General features: G+C 34.5%; 1 protein-coding gene across 1 annotated transcript in view; it reads left to right on the forward strand.

Moving 5' to 3' along the window:
- sigmar (Tumor necrosis factor alpha-induced protein 8-like protein sigmar) overlaps positions 1–6,940 on the forward strand; it is a 202,118-nt gene extending 195,178 nt beyond the window's left edge. Inside the window, exon 3 of the mRNA XM_089102644.1 lies at positions 5,066–6,940. Coding sequence (XP_088958770.1) covers positions 5,066–5,272 — 207 coding nt within the window. The 3' untranslated portion in view covers positions 5,273–6,940. The remainder of the gene's footprint in view (positions 1–5,065) is intronic.
- The last annotated feature ends 14,097 nt before the right edge of the window (positions 6,941–21,037 follow it).

Raw genomic sequence — 21,037 nt, forward strand, 5'->3', positions numbered from 1 at the left:
GAACAGATTTGCGTTTAATCGGATCAGACATGTCTGAAGGCACTTTAGAGACAATAACTGTCGTATGAGTGTCAATTTCTGGTTAGGTTTGGGAAGCTGAGGAAAATTCAACTGATAATTCTCAAGTTTTCCAAAAATTTCAACAACCACTTTCTGTAGCTCTTTAAACTTAGAGAGTAAAGAGCATAAGAAGTGGCAAGGAGACATGGCACCTCAGTAGGTCGGCTTATAACAAACATAGATACAGAAGTGTGGCTACTGTCAAGAGATCTTAACAGAGAAATAATGTCACTAAAATGATTAGAAAGGGCATTGTTACCCTTACGTACTGGACAATCCGATTCAGGTGCGCTTATTTGCTACAGTAAACTTTTAGCTTCTTTGACTGTATTCACGTCAAAAAACCTCATACCATGTCTTTTGATAATATCCTCCTCAATTCCGCTTAGCAAATTGCTTTGAATAAAATTCAGAACCGGAGAATATACAAGTTCAGGTGTTTCGTCAGAGCTTTTCATGGCTATCGCAATCACCACACAAATTAAAAAGTCTCAAAATAAATTCAAGGAAAAATACTGAATTAATAAATATCGAAATATAGGTCAAACTAAAAGCAAAGTAGATTCCACTTTATAATCCTCTTAAAAAGTTAACTCAGGTCAACAACTCACTGGAATAAATTATGACCTCGCCAAAATAAATCCAGACAGGAATAACATCCAATTCAATTTTGGTGTTACCTAACTGAACTCTGAAACGAAACTTAGTCTATCAGGGCGCAGAATGAATCTGGCATTCATTTCCGTTGAATGGATCTTGCTATAAACGAACTGATTACCATTTGTATGTAGAAAAGATCCAGGACTGAATAGTAAATGATATCTAAGCTGTTTTGACAGGAGTAGGCCTATCTATTCACAAAATGTTGAAAATAGGCAAAATCTATTTTTTTTAATAGTTAAAGAGAGGGGGGGGGGCAATTTTTTTCAATCTTTACAATGAAAATCCCCAAAAAATATGCCGAAAAAGGGGTATTCTTCAAAATATGGGAAGAGCGACAAAAATATCTAGAAAAAGGGGAAAGGGTGACTAATACACCTGTTTTCTGACATTGTCGACGTCAAACCTATGGGGAAGTAATTATCTGCTTTATAAGATTCACCCTTGCAGTTTTTGAAGTGGGACTAGACTTGAGTAACGAGCAATAAGAATCAGGTTGTCTCTAATGAAACCAATCACAGTGCATTTATGTAAGTGAGATATTGCTAAATATGACGTATGTACTCGTGGTGTAGATAGATAGGATAAGGAGATGATATTTTTGAAGACGTTTTTCGCTAGCGGAGATAATAACCTATGTTTTAGGTAAAACAATTCTGTTGGCTGAGAAAGGCCATAGTTAATTAATAGCCAGATATGATGGTAAGAATGAAGAACACTAGCAAAAATAAAATCGAGAAGAAAAAAAACTTGTGCAACAAGAGACGAGAAAGGGACAACGTCAGTATAGCCTACATATGTTTGTGGCAAGAAGTATGTTTCAAACAGTGTGTGGTAACGAACTGTCAGTAAGGAGCGACACAGACCCATTGTAACGGAAACTAAAAAAAAAAAAAAAAGAACAGAATTTTGATTACCGTACAGTACATGCGTCAAGGATTGGCCTTTTATCCTGATTCCAAATATAAAAAATCCATTAATTTTAAAGTTGCTCATGAAATGCTATGAGCCTGAGAAAATTTTCGGTATTTTTGAAAATAGGGGATAACAGCCCCCAAAAAACAAGTTATCTTACTGACAATCGTTTCATCAGATTCAGCGTATCAGAGAAGCTTTCTATATAGGTTTCAAGGTCCCATCTGCCAAAATTTGAGATTTTGTATTTTTAGCCAGAAGAAAAATCGCGGATAAGTGTTTTCTTTTTCCCCAAGAGTGCTAGTATCGAACCTATGGTCCTAGAAGATTGGTAGATTGCTCATTCGAAGAGAAAGTAAAAGTCCTGGTGCCATTCTTAAATGATCAAAAATATTGGAGGGTAACTCGTAAATCACATAAGCCTACTAGTACGTCCGTCAAAGATCAAAGCGGCAAGTTACTCTCGAATAATTCCCAAATAATAAATCGCTGGAAGGATCACCTTGACAAACTACTTAACAAGCACCAACTCTCCACAGCAACGGATCATAATCAGTGTTGCCATAATCCAAGTCGCAGCTTTGATCAAACAGTTCGTGGTAACGAACTATAAGTAAGGAGCGACACGGCTCAATGGTAACCGAAACTCTAAAAAACGGAATTTTGATACCAATAGATATGTCTACATCGAAAGAATCAAATTTTAATGCTGATTTCAAATATATAAACTTTATTAAGTTTAGTCTTACCTATCAAAGGTTACGCGCCAGAGAAAATTTGCCTAATTTTCGAAAAAAGGGGAAAACATCCCCTAAAAGTTATAGAACCTTAGTGCAAATCACACCGTCAGATTCAGCGTATCAGAGAACCCTACTGTAGAGTTTTCAAGCTCCTATATGCAAAAAAGTGGAAATTTGTATTTTTTTTTTGCCAGAAGAAAGATCACGGATGCGTGTTTAGGCCTATTTATTCATTTATTTTTTTTTGTTTGTTTTTTTTTCAGGGGTAATCGTATCGACCCAGGGGTCCTAGAATATGGTGGGAGGGCTCATTCAACTGGAAATTAAAAGTTTTAGTGCCCTTTTAAATGACCAAAAAAGGGAGGGCAACTAGGCCCCCTCCTACGCTCATTTTTTCCCCTAAGTCACACGATTAAAATTTTTAGATAGCCATTTTTTTCAGCATTTTATTCAAAAATATAATAAATACGTCTTTTAGGATGAGTTATTCCCCAAAGTCCCCGGGGGGAGGGCTGAAAGTTATGAACTTTACCCAATGTTTACATATAGTATTGGTTATTGGGAAGTACACAGACGTTTTTAGGGGGATTTTTTTCTGGTAGGGGGGGGGGCGTTCGGAATTTATTTGGGAGGATCTTTCCATGAAGAAACTTTGCAAGGGGGAAGTGACATTTCTATGAAGGGGCGCCAGATTTCCCAGCACTACTAAAAAAAAGATCAGAAATTAAATAAAAAAAAACAAGTTTTTCAACTGAAAGTAAGGAGCAACATCAAAACTTAAAACGAACAGAAATTATTACGTATATGATTGGGTTCGCTCCATAGTCAATATCTCGCTCTTTAAGCCAAAGATATTTTAGTACTTTCATAAGAGCTATTTATTCTAATTAACGGCCTTTGTGATTAAGCGGTCATTTTTAAAGAATTAGAACAAAATTTGAAATCTAGCGTAAAGAGCGAGGGGTGAGCCCCCTAATATACTTATTAAAAATATATGATATAGAAGTTCGTTACGTAAGTTAATTCCTAAGTTATGTATATTTATTACTAATAAAAACGTTCGTAAATAAAATTAAACAACTTTCGAGAAAGCCTTTTAACCAAATAAAAGGAAAATTTGTATGCATTTTTTTTTAATTATTCATGTATGGTGAGTCAAAATCAAAACCTGCATTAATTCAAAGACGTTCAAAAGTTAAATAAAAAAAACAGGTTTTTTTAACTGAAAGTAAGGAGCAACATCAAAACTTAAAACGAGCAGAAATTATTCCGTATATGAAAGGGGCTGTCCCCTCCTCAACGCCTTGCTCTTTACGCTAAAGTTTGGCTCTTTTTCACTGCTCTGTTTTTTTTTAAACAATATAAAACTTTAGAGTAAAGAGCAAGGCGTTGAGGAGGGGACAGCCCCTTTCATATACGAAATAATTTCTGTTCGTTTTAAGGTGTAATGTTGCTCCTTACTTTCAGTTAAAAAACTTGTTTTTTTTTTAATTTAATTTGTGACCTGCAGGAGCCAAACTCACACAGCAGTATTTACAAAGACATGAACGTTGTTCCCCCACGTTAAATTTTCAGCGGAGATGAAATTGTCCAGGGGGAATTTTCCATGAAGGGGCAGGAGGATTTCCCGGCATTGTTTGAAAAACGATCAAAAATCAATTTTAAAAAGAAAGTTTTTTTCAACTGAAAGTCAGGGGCAACATAAAAACTCAAAATGAAGAGAAATATTCCGTATATGAGGGAGGGTGGGCTTACCCCTCAATACCCGCTCTTTACATTAAGGTTTGACTTTTTGTCCCAGTTCCTTAAGAACGACTCTTATAACGCAAGGGACGTTTGATTGGAATAAGAGATTTTATTTTTCTAAGCACTAAAAAACATTAGCTTGAAGAGCGAAGTATTGAGGAGGTGGCAGCCCCCCTCATGTACGGAACAATTTCTGTTCGTTTTTGGGTTTTTGATCTGCTCCTTACTCTCAGTTGAATTTTTTTTAATTTAATACATAGAAAGAGTGGTCAAAATAAAAAAAAAAATCAGTCAAATTATAAAATAAATAACAAACTAAAACGGTCAAGTCTGTTCGTATCGGTGGAACGCAACAATTCTGGAGGAAGTAAACTCCAATGAGGGTAAATGAGGAGTAAAATGAAGGTAAAAATGAAGACATAATTTTAAATGGCATAATATAGTAATCCTATTTTGTGGACTAAAGTACTGTTATTTGGCTCGGTGGCTCTGAAAGACTTGGGGGAGGGAGGAGCTGTGATGCTTGACGAGGATTAGCAAAAAAACATGATAACAAAACAAAAGGTCGCCACTTAGACTTAAGTGAATTTTATATTTCAATCCTACATCGGAGGCTTCCTCAAATTTTTACAGTGAGAGTTTATTAAAATTGTGTATGAGAAAACCATCTAATACCTTCTTTTCTGTTTTTAAGTTCTTCCGGCGATTTTCTGGGGTCGTTAAATCTTAAATCTCAAGATTTTAGAAATTTCTTATGTGTCTTTAATATCTAAATGATTTGCCTTATTTTTACTGTTATTGTGAATCGATCGCCCTGAAAATTATTTTTGCAATTGCACTTGAAATTTTACTTGACTTTGGTCATAGCCCTCAGTCAATTTATTTTCATTACATATCATCTTTATTATTGATTTATTGTTTTTAAGCCTTATTTTATATTGTAGAACATTCAAGAATGTCAGTGGCTGTTGAAACAACTCGTTGAGAAACACCTAACTGATAACAGTATGGGTCGCATAGAAATGGTATTTACATTCTTCTCCGATTCTTCTTTTTTGGATAATGTTTTTAAGAGGCCTTCAGAGTATCACGAAATTATGAAACAGGTTGTTCAAGAAATGCATACAATGATGGACCAAGGTGGACTGTGAAATTTGTATTTGTGCTACTTAACTTCAGTGTTTATTCTGTGATTTTTTGCGAAGCTCGTGGAAATCCAGGTTTGCGAGGCTCTGCGAATCAGAGATGGCAGGACAAACTCAAAACCCTACTCTGCAGCTAATAATAGATGGGGATAAAAAAAATTACATAAATTGGAATAAATAGCGGGAGAGGGTGAATAAAAGCCGTGAATGGAGTTAATCTTTTCAACGCCCAGTAATACCTTAGATTCGGTAAAAATTGGTCTTGAGTTATACCATGATGTATGGCCGTTGTTTCTTATTTGTCATTTAGTGACGTCCAAAAATTAAACACGTTTTTATTCATATTTTTTTCCAAAAATATTTCGCGTAATTTTAAACTACAAATTCTCACAGCCTTGTTTTTTTACTGGACATGTTTTTGATTCTGTTTAGCCTTGGTATTAATAGAACGTGAACGTAGAATTAGCTTTTTTTAAACAAATATTGCATTCATGCTTAATGTATCCAAATGCTTAATTGTGCTTAAATGCCACCTTTTTTTGCATTATTGAACTTGATATAACCGTGAAATGTGACGTGTGATAGGATGCATGTGAAGGACGTAGTCCCAGGCTACCGATGGCAGTGACTGAATGTTGGGGATTTTGGCGTTTTGAGGCTATATTGGTGATGTGGGGGCTTGAGCCGTGAGCGAGAGGAGTGACAAAAGTTGGCTTTATACTAGCCAATACTTGGCCGGTTCTTTAATCTCCGTTTCATCTTTGTGTGTTAACCAAAGGGATGAGTTTATCGGCTTTACAGGTTAAATATTAATCCTTTGACTATAAATTTTTTGCTTATATATTTAAAAGTTTTAAAAGTAAGAAAAGTTACTGATCTCGTTTTGATCGTGTAGGTGAATTGTATTTATGCTTAAATTGCTTGTAACCGTTTAGAATTAAACCCCTTTGTCGGAAGAAAAAAAAAGTGAGAATAACTTAATTGTTGTTATGATTTAACCTTTGTATAGCTGATATTTTATCCGTTTTTGATGTGCGATTGTGTGATTTTTGGTTTGTCTTTATCCTGTACTCAATGCTGTTACTAAGAGTATATTGATACGTCTCTAAAAGACAGAAATTACTCATTGTTACTCTTTCCTTTTGGACAGATATTTCCTATTGAGCTTTGATGCCATTAGACAAGATGTTCAGTTTCATTATAGTTACTCCTATGTATGTACATCTACTTTAAGGTTGAAACTTCAGTGTAAGGATAAGGAACATGGTAGTGCCTTTGATGTTTTTATGGGAACAATGATTCATCATCTCTATATAATATTTGGTGGAGGGGTGGAGAGGAATGGTTTCAAACTATAAACTTGTGTACTGGTGAGGATCGATGCTTTATCTAGCATCGATCCCGTATCTAGGCCTAACCAGGTCTTCTGCACTTCCCGTATTTTCCTGAGTATTTCCTTGGGGGAAACTTTCAAATATGTTTTTACAAAAGTAATTCATCTCCTATACACCCGTCTAGAGGGATGTCCTGGCCTGCATAAACAATTGTTTAATTTGTCTAGCTTGTGCAGAAAAAGCTTACGATTTCGGCCATACTGGGAATAAAATAAAGCTAGTACTGTATTTTGTTCTACACTATATTCAATAGGTTTCAACGTCAGTTTTTTTTTTTTTTTTTTTTTTTTTTTTTTTTTTTTTTTTTTTTTTTTTTGCTTTTAGTACCATATATTGCTGCTGGTGCCCAGATACCTAATAAAGAATATAGTTTGAAGGAGAGACCTGATGTCCTCCCCCTCCCCCTATAGTGTGTTACTTGTTTATAAAGCTGTTTAAAGATGCATGTGTTATGTTAATAAAAATTAATGCTCAATAACATTGTGCTGTTGATTTGCTTCTATGTATTTCATGCATTTCACTTCTAATGTATGTGTTTAGTTAATAATTTCTTAAACCACAATCCATTTCCATTTAATGGTACAGCAAATTAAATATAGAAAAACGGGTATAATATACCAAATAAGACATTGGACATAGCAAATACAATTCTAATATACAATTCTAGTAAGACAATGGAACAGGCAAAAAACAGATCGAAAAGCAACAAACTTTTAATAATAAAAGGTTTGAATATTTCGGCTTTGCGTCCGGAAGCCTTTTATCAACGAAAAAAAGCTCAGCTCAATTAAACAGATCATATGAAGAAAAGGAAAAAAAAACACACAAAAAACAACAACACAAAAGTCGCATCTTCATAACATCAAATATGACAAATGTTCATACACGAAAATAGCAGCTAATAGTCATTTTTGCAAATACCAGAGAGAACATAGTTTTTCCTTATTTTGTTTGATTTGTTGCAATTTTCATTGCCTAAAAATTTTGTTTTTCTGTTGAGTTTTTTTTTTTTTTTTTTGGCTTTGCTTGATATGATCTGTTTAATTTAGTGAGTTTTTTGTTCGTTGGTAAAGCATTCCAGAGGTGAAGTCGAAATACTCGAACCTTTTTATTATTAGAATTTGTTGCTGTTTTGTAATGTTTTTCAACTGTCTTATGTGAAATATTAAACCGGTTTTTCTTATTTTTTATTTTTATTTTTTTTTTTTTACTTATATGTGTTTTTAGTCAATCTAATGTATTTAGTCAGTATGATGTTCAGCACATTTTACGTCTTTTTGTTTCAGAGACAAATTCCACTTCCTAATTAAATGTTCGTTTCACTCCGTAATGTTCAGAAAAATGTGCATTAGTAGGCTACTTTGTATTAAATACTTAAATGTAATGTATTCCTACAAGTTGATAAAAGTCCTAATTTCTTTACAACTCTATTGAGTTGTGTAAAAAAAAGGTCAGTTCTTGCTACTTATGTATTCCTCAATGCTGTCTTTTTAATAGACGTCATCCTCCTGTAAAATTTGATCTGTTAAAATTATTTTCCTGATGATCCATAACTTATTACTATAAATGATGTATTACTAGAATGAATTTATTACTAAAAATGATCATTATGGGCGGGGGGCGTAACTTAAATCTAATCTGTTTTTTTTTTTCTTCATTTTTATTGGGGCTTAAATCAGTAAGGAGAAGTATGTTGGTGTATGTCAGTAGGTTGCAAACGAAAGAGACAATATACTTCTCAACAGAAAATTCTTTAGCTTTGTAATATTCTTCTGTTTATTTCTGTGTAATGACTTCAATTCGGCAGAGAGTATTTCCTATTTTAAGGACGTTGAGGATGTAGTGCTGTGCTTGACAGTCATTGACAGTCTTGACAGTATTTATGGCCGTATGATGTCTTCACTGTTTTCATGGCAGAAACTGCAAGTAGCCTATACAGTTTCAATGGAAACTGTATAAAACTGGTACTGTAATGACAGAAAAGTTTACAATTAAATAAAAAACACGTTTTACAATTTAAATTTTTTAACGTCTATCGCAGAAGTTTTTTCTCGAAACTATGCTTTGCTCTCTGATAATAACTTCTTTTTTTTCAAATTTTAAGTACTAAAAATAGTATCAACATACTGTAGGGGGTAAAAATAATTGCATGCTGGGTCGGTTTCTCAGTTACAAATATACAGTAGAAGATTGGGATGGGAATTCTGTAAAGGGGTTAAGGGGGAGGGGGGTATCCCTCCTGATTTTGGTGGGGACAGCTCTTCTCCCAATAATATTGTAAAAGATGTTTGAAGATGGATTTGTGCTATCCATAAAGTAAAAACCCTCCCTTAAGGGTTGACTTAACAGCTATAGCAGTACATAAGCTCTGTTCCAAGTTGATCTTTGCTTCAGTATGTTAGGCAAGTTTAGAACTGCACTTTATACAAAATTGGGGCAGTTTAAATAATGATTTAATACTATGCAGACAATATCAAGATTGCGTTTCTGGGGGATATCTTCAGCTTTATTTAAATATGTATTGGACTCTTGAAAATTTAGGATTAGCGCGGAAAATGCCTTGTTATCTATAGAAGTTTTTATGAATCGATTTTGATATGTCTGGGTAAACTGCCTTTATTAATAAAAACATTCCTGTTGTAATTTCCTATTTTTTTCATTTAAGTAACTTTACTACTATTAACACATCAACAGTTGTTACTCTATTGTTTAGATTTTTGTCATCTTCTTTTTTTATATGAAAGTATAATCATCACTACTTGTGAGCCCATATTCCTTTTTTTGTTTCTGTTTCTTGGAGGAAAGTTATTTTCTTTTTTTGTTCTTGTGTCTTCTTCTCTAATTCTTTTTCCATTTCTTCCACTCTTTTCAGTTTTTATTTTATACTATTTGTTACTTGTTCTACTTTTCTTCATTTTTTTTTAATTTGACTCTGTTATTTTTTTCAAGCTCACAGGGCCCTGAAATTTCTCGGGATATCTTTTTCGGCGAGAGTTGCTATCCCTCTTTAAAAAGCTCAAGTTTTTTCAAAATTAGAAATGGAAATGAATGAAATAAGAATTTAAGTTTGTTTTAAGATTTAATGATGCTTATTAAACATTCCTAGTGTCCTCTGGGAGAATATTGAACGGTTGAAGGGCGGACAGTGCTTTGGGATCCTGTGTTCTAGCTTTATGTTGGTGATTGCTCATATTGACTGCAATAAAGTGAGATTATTTTGTAGTTGGTATATATTAAGCTGTATGCCTTTTTTGTGTCTTATTAGTTTAAACTGCCTTATATTCTATATATAGAATAGCTAAAATAGCTAAGGATGTATTTATTCATTAAATGAATCCTGATAATAAAAGCCGTTTTTATTTAATGCCTTTCATATTTCCTTTTATAAAATTAGTTCTATGGGCTCATTGAGATAAGTCTCCTCAATTATAGTATTTTTTTTTCACAGTTTTAGCACGAAAGCACAGGATGGCTGACCCCCATCCCCCCATTGCATTTACTGACCGAAGGGCCTTGAGATAGAGATTAACCCCACCGGTTTGGACTTTAAGAAATCTAGTGCCGTATCCTTACCTACCTTTCCAACCTTTTTCAAATCTCGTATCCCTTTGCAAATATTTCCATCCTTGAGTACCCTTTCCCACTTAGCATTATTAACTACATATAGTCAGGTTTGCGACCTGTAACACGAAACTGCTATTTTAACACTATTGCATATGAAACTAAGAGAGGAAAGATAATAATGAATGGAAAATAAAATAAAAAAGGTTAGAAATCGAGGATTTTGTCAGCCAGTGGCAAAACATGAAAACGAAGATACAAGCAAATATTTCGACAGTGACCTCCGCCAAGTCGTCTTCAGTGCTAAACAAAAAAGAAAAAAGAAACTTCGCGGAAACTTCGAAAGGTTAGATTCTCGTTGTTTATTTTCTTTCCTCTCTTAGTTTCATATGTCTTGTATACCCAGTCTAGTCTTAGAATTTATTTAAAACTGTTGCATCATGTGTATCACTGTAGCACGTGTTACATTGAATGTAGCACTTTTTCGCTTATAGCACTAAGACCAAATTACAAATATAGACATACAAAATGCAATTGCATCATGTGTCTCGTATCAAAATATATGTCAGAACATTTCTTATACTGGCAGTAATCTAAATACAGTTAAATACGGGATATGGTGAGTGCGTACATTTTCCCATTCAGCGCTCTGATCAGCTCTTCTTTCACATTGAAAAAGATTAGAAAATTGATCTAAAAACTAATCTAAGTACGCTTAAACGGACCATGTAGCACCGAAAATCGCTGTGTAGCACGCGAATTTGGGCAATTGTGGCATTTTAGGAACTGACCATGGTGGCAGTCCTGCCTATAATACTTTTAAAAAATTGGTTTTATTTGCTCCTGTTATAATTCTTTTAGTCCCACAGTCTCTTTAAGGGCTATCCTGTTGACCCAACCTTAGATTAATTTGGTAATTTGTCTAATGTGGATCTAAAGTCGACATACTATGATGTCAATTTCTGCAATTCTCTGCCGAAAAAAAAACTTCTTTTATTTCGGGTAGAAGGCCAGTATATGGCAGAAACGCTGTCGAGTGGAAATTCTGAGATTTTCGATTGGTTTAGGAAATATTAAATTAGGTGATACAGATTTTATTTACTCAAGCAGGAAGGATAGGGTCATAGGCAGGGATCACGGCTCATGATGAATAAAGAAGCTGCTTAGTCTTGTTTAGGTTGGGAAGGTATTGACAATGGAATGCTAGCGGCTCATTTTATTACTAAAAAGTGTCTGGTATCACTCACAGTAGTATATGCCCTTGTAGAACCGACTTATTTGGGATAGTAATGACTCAGATTAATTTTACTTACAGGTACAGGAACAAATAAGGATATGTGATACCCTAAATTTATTGTAGGATAGAAAGCAGTAATGGGTAGAGACTGCTGCAATTTTGTTGGTACAACAGTCTAGAAATAACCAATACATTATCAAACAGTTCGTGGTAACGAACTGTAAGTAAGGAGCGACCCGACTCAATAGTAACCGAAACTCTAAGAAACAGAATTTTGATACCAATCGACATATTAAAAGATCGGCTTATTATGTTGATTCCAAACATTTAAGTTTCATTAAGTTTAGTCTTACCCATTAAAGGCTACCAGCGTGAGAAAGTTTGCTTGATTTTGGAAAAAAAATGGGAAACACCCCCCAAAAGTCATAGAATCATAATGAAAATTACACAATCAGATTCTGCGTATCAGAGAACCCTCGGTTTTTAACTGGCATCTAAAGTTTTCAAGCTCCTATCTGCAAAAATATGAAATTTTGTATTTTTTTCCAGAAGAAAGATCATAGATGCGTGTTTGTGTTATTCCCGGGGGTGATCGTATCGATCCAGCGGTCCTGAGGGCTCAATTGAACGGGGAATTAAAAGTTCTAGTGCCCTTTTTAAGCGACCAAAAAGGTTTGACGGCAACTAGGCCCCCTCACCCGTCCCTTTTTTCCAAAATCGTCCGATAAAAATTTTTTCCATTAAAAAGACTATGCCAATAAAAGAAACGAACAGAAATTAATTTAAAAAACAAGTTTTTCCAAGAAAATTAAAGAGCTCCACCAAGCCAAAAATGAGCAGAAATAAAGTCAGGTAATCTTCCAAGGCTAAAACCACCACAAATTACTATCACTTAATAAATGGGACTCAGAACGAACAGAAATCACAACAAATAGCCGAGCCAAACCCAAAACGAGCATAAGTTAACACGAATAGGGCCGAAAACCCCACACCTTCCCAAGACCAGAAAATAATCTGCACTTTAGTGAAAAGAAAATAAATTTCAAATGTTTTCAGTATTTTTAAATTAATAAATAAAACATTATTAAAACTTTAAGGAATAATTTTTTTCGTTTTAAGGTTGATTTGAGTACTCAGTTTAAGCATTACTTATCTTAATATTTATTTATTCATTTATATTGTTACCTGTTGTATATTTTTTTGCTATGACTGTAAATTTAATCTCTGTTCGTTTTGGTCTTTATTTATTCTTTAATAGTAATTTTTGGTCGTTTTGAGTTTGAATTCTAGCAGGTATTTGTATCTGCTGATCTTAAGTTTAACATGGTCTTTACTTTTCTTTGAAAAATTTCTTTTTCAGAAAGTTCTGTTTAAATTAATTTTTATATATATATATATATATATATATATATATATATATATATATATATATATATATATATATATATATATATATATATATATATATATATATATATATATATATATTTATATTTATATATAGTAGGACTAACTGTGGAAAAATATTTTGTGAAGTTGCCAAAAATATCATAGGGAAGTAATCTAGGACTGCAGCTCAGAATAACATTAAGAAGGATTTATGTTTAGTAGAAAGAAGAAAGGACTTACACAATAATTACCTTAGAAATAGATAACATGAAAACAAAAGAAATGTAAAGAAAGTGAATTTGAGAGACACTTTCCAGGAACAGTTGAATACTAAACTTAAGAGTTTAAAATTTGATATTGTGGAAGATGGTTGAAATAATTTTAGAAAAATAATTTATGAAGTTGCTGAAGGTGTCTTAGGGAAGAAAGCTGGAACTGCAGCTAAGAATATTAGTGAAAAAGCTTTATGTTTCATAGAAAGGAGAAAGGACTTGTACAAGAATTATCTGAGTGATAGATCGCATGAAAACAAAAGAAATGTAAAGAAAGTGAAGAAAGCATTGAATCATGAACTAAGGAGGTGTGAAGTGGAGGCCATGGATAAAATTGCCGAGGATTTAGAAGATGCAGCTAGACGGCATAATAGTAAAATATTGTACTGGCACGTTAACAAATTGAGAGGTAGTTGTCAATCCGGACTTGTCCCAGTTAAAGATAGGAATGGGCTGGAAATTAGTGACTATGAAAAAGCTATAGCGAGATGGGCCGAACATTTTGAGAACTTGCTTAACCGAGATAGAGTTACAGGAAAAAATATAGAGTAAGATGAAAAAGTTTGTGATCCTTTTGATGTGAAGGAAGATTTGTTTTGTGGTTAAGAATTAGCGGCATTGATAAAATGATTAAAAAATAATAAATCTTAAGGGATTGAGTGTGTAATAAATGAGTTTGTTAAATACTGTGCCTCTAATTTCATAAATAAGTTACTTAAAATTATTAATATGATTTTTGAAAAATGGTACGTATCTAATGATTTTAGGAAAACCTTAATTAAGCCACTTTATAAGAAAGGTGATGAAAGTGAGCGTGGTAATTATCGAGGCATTAGTATGGTCTCTGTAGGTAGCAAATTGCTTAGTAATATGATACTTTTTAAACTGAGAGATGCCGTTGACAAAGTTTTAAGAGAAGAGCAGTGCGGTTTTAGAAAAGGTAGAGGATGTGTTGACCAAATTTTTACTCTTAGGCTAATAATTGAGAAGTGCCTAAGTTTTCAAACACCTTTGGTCCTCAGTTTTATAGATTATGAGCAAGCGTTCGATTCTGTTGATAGAGGAGCTTCAGTAAAGGTTTTATCCTTGTATGGTATACCAGACAAATACATTAAAGTGATTAGTGCTATGTACGAGAATAACACTGCTACGGTTAAGGTAGGAAATGAGGTTAGCAGCTGGTTTTTTATTAAATCAGGAGTTAAGCAGGGTTGTGTTCTATCCCCCTTTATATGGATTATTTTGATGGACTTTGTTTTAAGGAGCACAGGGAAGGCAATAGGAGACCACGGAATCAAATGGGGAGGAAAAAGTCTCCTGGAATTGGATTATGCTGATGATTTAAGCATCCTAGATGAAAGTGTGAGCAAAATGAATGAAGTTTTAGAGGTTTTGCGAGTTCAGGGTGCTAGTATTGGTTTGAAAATTAATGTTAAGAAGACTTAGTCACTGAGGTTAGAAATAAGTGAAGATGAAAATGTGACGTTGGGTAATAAAAAGATTGATCCGGTGGGCAGCTTCACTTACCTTCGTAGCATTATTAGTAAAGACGGTGGGAGCAGTGAAGATGTTAAAAGTAGAATAGCCAAGGCTCAGGGTGTTTTCCATAGTTAAAAAAAGTCTGGAAGAATAGGAAGATAAGTCTCCAAACCAAGATTAGAATATTAGAAGCTACAGTGATGACAGTGGTCAAATATGGCTCTGAAGCATGGACGCTCCGAAAAGCGGATGAAGATTTACGAGATGTTTTCCAGAGAAATTGCTTAAGGATTGTTCTGGATACCCGGCTGACTGACCGTATTTCAAACAATTGGCTATATGAAAAATGTGGTTCAATACCGCTTTCTAGGTCTATAATGAAAGAAAGGTTGAGGTGGTTAGGGCATGTTATGCGGATGAAGGATGGCAGATTGCCGAAGATTGTTCTCTTCGGTCAACCATCTAGGGCTAAACGGAAAGCAGGTCGTCCCCGTCTGGGGTGGGAGGACGTCATAAAGAAAGATTTAAAGGAAATGGGAACTTCGTGGGCGTGTGTAAAAAGGGAGGCTTTGAATAGATTGCGGTGGAGGAGGAGCGTGCGTAGCTGTGTTGGCCTCAGGCGGCTTGGTGCTGCGATGAGTTGTTAGTAGTAGTAGTACATATATATATATATATATATATATATATATATATATATATATATATATATATATATATATATAAATTAATTTAAAAAGAACTTTCTGAAAAAAAAAATTTTCAAAGAAAAGTAAAGACCATGTTAAACTTAAGATCAGCAGATACAAATACCTGCTAGAATTCAAACTCAAAACGACCAAAAAATACTATTGAAGAATAAATGAAACCCAAAACAAACGAAAATTAAATAAACAGTCATAGTAACCAAAAATACAAGAAGGTTAATAACATAAACAAAAAATAAATCATAAAACGAGTAAAGCTTAAATTGAATATGCAAATCAAGCTTGAAACGGAAAAAATTATTCCTTAAAGTTTTAATAATGTTTTATTTATTAATTTAAAAATACTGAAAACATTTGAAATTTATTTTCTTTTCACTAAAGTGCAAATTATTTTCTGGTCTTGGGAAGGCGTGGGGGTTTTCGGCCCTATTCGTGTTAACTTTGCTCGTTTTGGGTTTGGCTCGGCTATTTATTGTGATTTCTGTTCGTTACGAGTCCCATTTATTAATTGATAGTAATTTGTGGTGGTTTTACCCTTGGAAGATTACCTGACTTTATTTCTGCTCATTTTTGGCTTGTTGGATCTCTTTAATTTTCTTGGAAAAACTTGTTTTTTAAATTAATTTCTGTTCGTTTTTTTTATTGGCACAGTCTTTTTAATAGAAAAAAAAACTTTTCATGTCTTTTTGAATTTTTTCTATAAGAATTCACGGTTTGGCTTGTTGTTTATATGTTGGAGAAACTTTTTTTTAATTTTTAATCCTGACACAAATAGTATCTTATAAGTCTATTGTATACCTCATCAAGTTGACCTGAAAAATAAAACTTTATATCATTCCCAAAAGATTCTATATATGCTCTTTGACAACCTGGATACGCTTACACTGCCTTTATTATATATTTAAATTGTAATAGCAGAAGTAGTAATACTAGTAGCCCCGAAATTTTCAACTTAATACCCCCAGTCGTTCTCGATATATTGCCGAGGGGTTTTATTGGCAACCATTCACACAATGCTTTTTGATTTAGCTATAAAGCATAATGGGCCAATTGCATAATTGTAGGGGGTTGACGTGCCCAATATCCCAAGAGACCTTGTTCCTGAACCGTTCTACTATGCTGAACAAAATGGCTGTCTCTAAGTTTTTACTGAAAGTGTTTGGAAAATGAAGGGGCTTGAGAGGAGGACTGCATGCGCTCAAATCTCTTCTTGCTGTTAAAAAGGGTACCAGAACTTTTGATTTGAATCGAATTAGCTCCTTCAAAAGTTCCAAGACATCTCTAGCTTTTATAGAGTGGTGCTGCCTATGATATTGCTTGTATGCCATTTTGAAAACCTGCATGCATATAGTTTTATTTTTTGTTTCATTGAAACTACCCCTAAACTTTTCCTAAAATTTTCACCCTAACACCCTTTGCATCATAAGTTAGAGTAACTGTAGTGGTAGTATTAATAGTATACACATAGTGCCTTCTGGGTTGTTCAAAATCCGTGCCAACTTACCCTTAAAGGTCTAACTAAATAATGTAAGCGGTTCTTGGGAGAAAAAATGGAATGAGAGAAGAAATGCTTTGAAGAAACAGGGTTTTATTAAAAGAAATAAACACACTAACAACAAACCTGCAGTTTATAAACGTGCATGGGTAGACATCATCCTTTACAAAACTATAGATAGACAACCACTACCAGCCATCCCTACTCCCCCCCCCCCTATGAAAAAAGTAAAATTAATTACATTTTAATTTTAATAGACATTCACGACCTCACTGGATGTCGTAGATACAAAATAAAAAAATCATTCGTCTACTCTGTCACCTCGTCCCCCTCCTAAAAACAGCAAAAAAAATTATAATTTTAAGGTTATATTGATGTAAACTTTGTTTAACCTATGCTATCTATAAGATGGAACAGTGAACATAAGGATCTAAAAAAGGAAACTTGTTGATATTCTAAGAACCCAATAACATAGGAGAAAGTAGATTGAACCAATTACTAGAACTTGCTTAATTTGATGAGGCAGACTTGAGTCACTTTTAAGATGAAAACTGTCGTCTCCGCTGCGAGAGGGCGTATCCAGTATTTTTGTGATCTGCAAGAGAATTTAGTAAGGATTTTAGGTTTTTCGTCCGTGGTTGGGGTGGGAGGATGTCATAAAGAACAAATTTAAAGGAAATAGGGACTTTATGGGAGGGTAAAAAGAGGGAGGCTTTGAATAGATTGGGATGGAGGAGGAGCGTGCGCATCTGTGTTGGCCTCACGCGGCTTAGTGCTGCAGTAATTTGTTAGTAGTTAGAACAGGATTTAGGTTATAAGTTGGTTGTAGGTTATAGATTATAAGTTATAGTTTATAGATTATCCATGATAAAAAGGATAGGTTAAAACATTATCAAACAGTTCGTGGTAACGAACTGTAAGTAAGGAGCGACCCGGCTCAATGGTAACCGAAACTCTAGAAAACGGGTTTTTGATACCAATAGATATATCAAAAGAATCAGATTTTAATGCTGATTTCAAATATATAACTTTCATCAAGTTTAGTGATACACATCAAAAGTTACGCGCCTGAGAAAATTTGGCTGATTTTCGAAAAAAGGGGGAAAGACCCCTAAAAGTTATAGAACCCTAATAAAAATCACACCATCATATTCATCGTATCAGAGAACCCTACTGCAGAGGTTTCTAGCTCCCATCTAAAAAAATTTGGAATTTTCCATTTTTTGCCAGGAGAAAGATCATGCGTGTTTATTTGTTTGTTTGTTTGTTTTGTTTTTCCCAGGGGTGATTGTATCGACCTAGTGGTCCTAGGATATCTTGGAAGGGCTCATTCGAACGGAAATTCAAAGTTCTAGTTCCCTTTTTAAGTGACCAAAAAAAATAGAGGGCAACTAGGCCCCCTCCAATGCTTATTTTTTTACCAAAGTCACCCGAAAATTTTGAGATAGCCATTTTGTTCAGCATGGTCGAAAATATGATAAATATGTCTTTTAGGATGACTTAATCCCCCAAAGTCCTCGGGGGGAGGGCTGAAAGTTATGAACTTTACTCAATGTTAACATATAGTATTGGTTATTGGGAAGTATACAGACTTTTTCAGAGGAGATTTTTTCTGGTAGGTGGGGGACGGAGAGGGTCGGGGGCTATATGGAAGGATCTGTCCATGAAGGAAGTGTGCATGGGGGAAGGGAAATTGCCATGAAGGGGGCGCCGGACTTGCCAGCATTATTTATTGGTTATTGGGAAGTATACAACCATTTTCAGGAAGGATTTTTTCTGGAGGGGGGGGCTAGAGGAGGGGATGACTCGGGAGAAGATGTTCGTGGAGGATTTTTCTTTGGGGGAAGGGACATTTCTATGAAGGGGGGCGCCAGATTTCCAAGCATTATTTAAGTAACGATCAGAAGTTAAATAAAAAAAAAAAAAACAATTTTTGTAAAATGAAATGTAAGAAGGAATATAAGAACTAAAAACTAAAAGAAATTATAACGTATGTGAGGGGGTTCTCCCCAAGTCAATACCTCGCTCTTTACGCTACAGTTTTTTTTAGTGCTTTCAAAAGAGCTATCTATTCTAATTAAACGGCCTTTGTGGTTCAGGGGTTTGTGAATTAAAATTTTTTTTAACTTTTAACGTAAAGAGCGTGGTATTGACTAAGGGGAAAACCCCTTCATATAAGTAATAACATATACGTAATAAAAAAAAACAATAAAAAAACAAGCGATACGGCTCAATAGTAATCGAAACTTTTAAAAACGAAATTTTGATGTCAATAAATGTATCAAAAGAATGTGTTTATAGTGCTGATTCTAAATATATAAATTTTATTAAGTTTAGTATTACTCATCAAAGGCTAGAAGCATGAGAAAATTTACTTGATTTTTTAAGGAGGGGGGAAAAATCCCCTACAAGTGAAAGAATTTAATTGAAAATCACACCGTCAGATTCAGCGTATCAGAAAACCCTATTACACAGGTTTCAAACTCATATCTGCAAATATATGCAACTTTGTATTTTTTGCCAGAAGAAAAATATACGAATAGAGAAGTTAGTTACGTAAGATAATTTGTAAAGACATCCATTTAGCAAAAGAAAAGTAAAATTTTTATGCAAATAAAAGCTGCATTAACTAAAAAACGATCAGAAATCAAATAAAAAAAAAAAGTTTTTTTAAACTGAAAGTAAGGAGTGACATTAAAACTTGAAACGAACAGAAATTATTCCGTATATGAAGGGGCTGTCCCCTCCTCAATGTCTCGCTCTTTACGCTAAACTTTGACTCTTTCTCACAACTCTATTTTTTAAACATTAAAAAACTTAAGCGTAAAGAGCGAGACGTTGAGGAGGAGACAGCCCTTTTCATATACGGAATAATTTCTGTTCGTTTTAAGTTTTAATGTCACTCCTTACTTTCAGTTAAAAAAAATTGTTTTTTTTATTTAATTATGTTATAAGTTGGCTATAGGTTATAAATTATTAGTTATAGGCTATACATGATAAAGAGTATAGATTATAGGTCGTATAGGAGTATAGGTCGGGATATTGAGTCAACGGAGAAAAAGCCTTTTTCAAAACGATGTTCGAGAGAGTTCTGTATGTCAATACATATTGCCTCAGGCTATTATTTTACACTGCTCCTCTTTTGGCATTACCTGAAAACCTTGACAAACAAATTGAAAGAGCCATCTGGAGATTTGTTTGGACGGGGAAACTTGAAAAGCTATAAATAAAAATGCTATACCTTCATGTGAAATCGGGCGGAACTGGGGTAGCAGATTTCAGGATTATAGAGGCTCTTCCTCAGAAACATTTGTGAACTTGTGGTTGAAGAGGAGCCATCAACTGCAATTTTGAGGCAGTGGTTTCTCCCTATAGTGAATTAGGATGCAAAAGAAAAGGTGATAAAATTAAGCAAACAATTCCGATCCTTCTGCGATGGATTGTCAGTCCCCTGAAGAAAGCAAAGGAATTGGGAGCATTGAGATGTGACTTGGGAAAGGAGGAACTAAAGAAGGTATCGTGGGATGTTTTTAGAAGTGAGAAGGAACCGAATTATAGAGCTAGAGAAAAAGAGCCGTTCATTGATTTTCAGTTATTTTTTAAAAATCTAAGTGAATTGCCGTTTAGTTATGAACAGAAAGAGTTTGTGTACTGCACGATTCATGGAACATTGCCCATTTGCCCCTTAGAGTTAGTCGCATATTGAAAACCCAAACGCCTACTTGTTCGATGTGTGGAGATGAAGTGTTTGATGGACTATTGCACGAATTGATTCAATGCCATTCGAACGGTGGATCACCCCAAAGAATAATGGAAATATTAGAAAATAAAGGAATAAAAACAACGTCTGTAGAAGAAAAGAGGAAAGCTCTAAAGCTGTCCTTTTGTGTTAAACGTAAGCAAAGGAACAAGGCCGTATCCAGGGGGGGGGGGGGCGCCTACCCGGTTTGAACCCCCCCCCCCGAAATTTTTGACCGAGTCGAAAATTAAACTAAGTCAAAGATTAGTAAACCCCCCCCCCCCGAAAAAAAATCATGGATCCGCCCTTGCAAAGGAATTATGCGCTGTGTTTGTTAATGACTAGTGTTAGCATGCAGGTGTGGAACATGCGGAAACGTCAGAAGCAGGTCAAAATTCCTTTGGCGAATGTTTGGCTTGAAAGTTATTTGGATGACCTGATACGCAGTCGAGTATGGAAGGAGAGAGTAGATGTGGAATGGATGAGTAAAATTGAGTTTTA

This window comes from Artemia sp. Qi Xiang Cuo, chromosome 16, assembly GCF_049724085.1.
Source record: "Artemia sp. Qi Xiang Cuo chromosome 16, ASM4972408v1, whole genome shotgun sequence".
In the NCBI taxonomy this organism is placed as follows: domain Eukaryota; kingdom Metazoa; phylum Arthropoda; class Branchiopoda; order Anostraca; family Artemiidae; genus Artemia; species Artemia sp. Qi Xiang Cuo.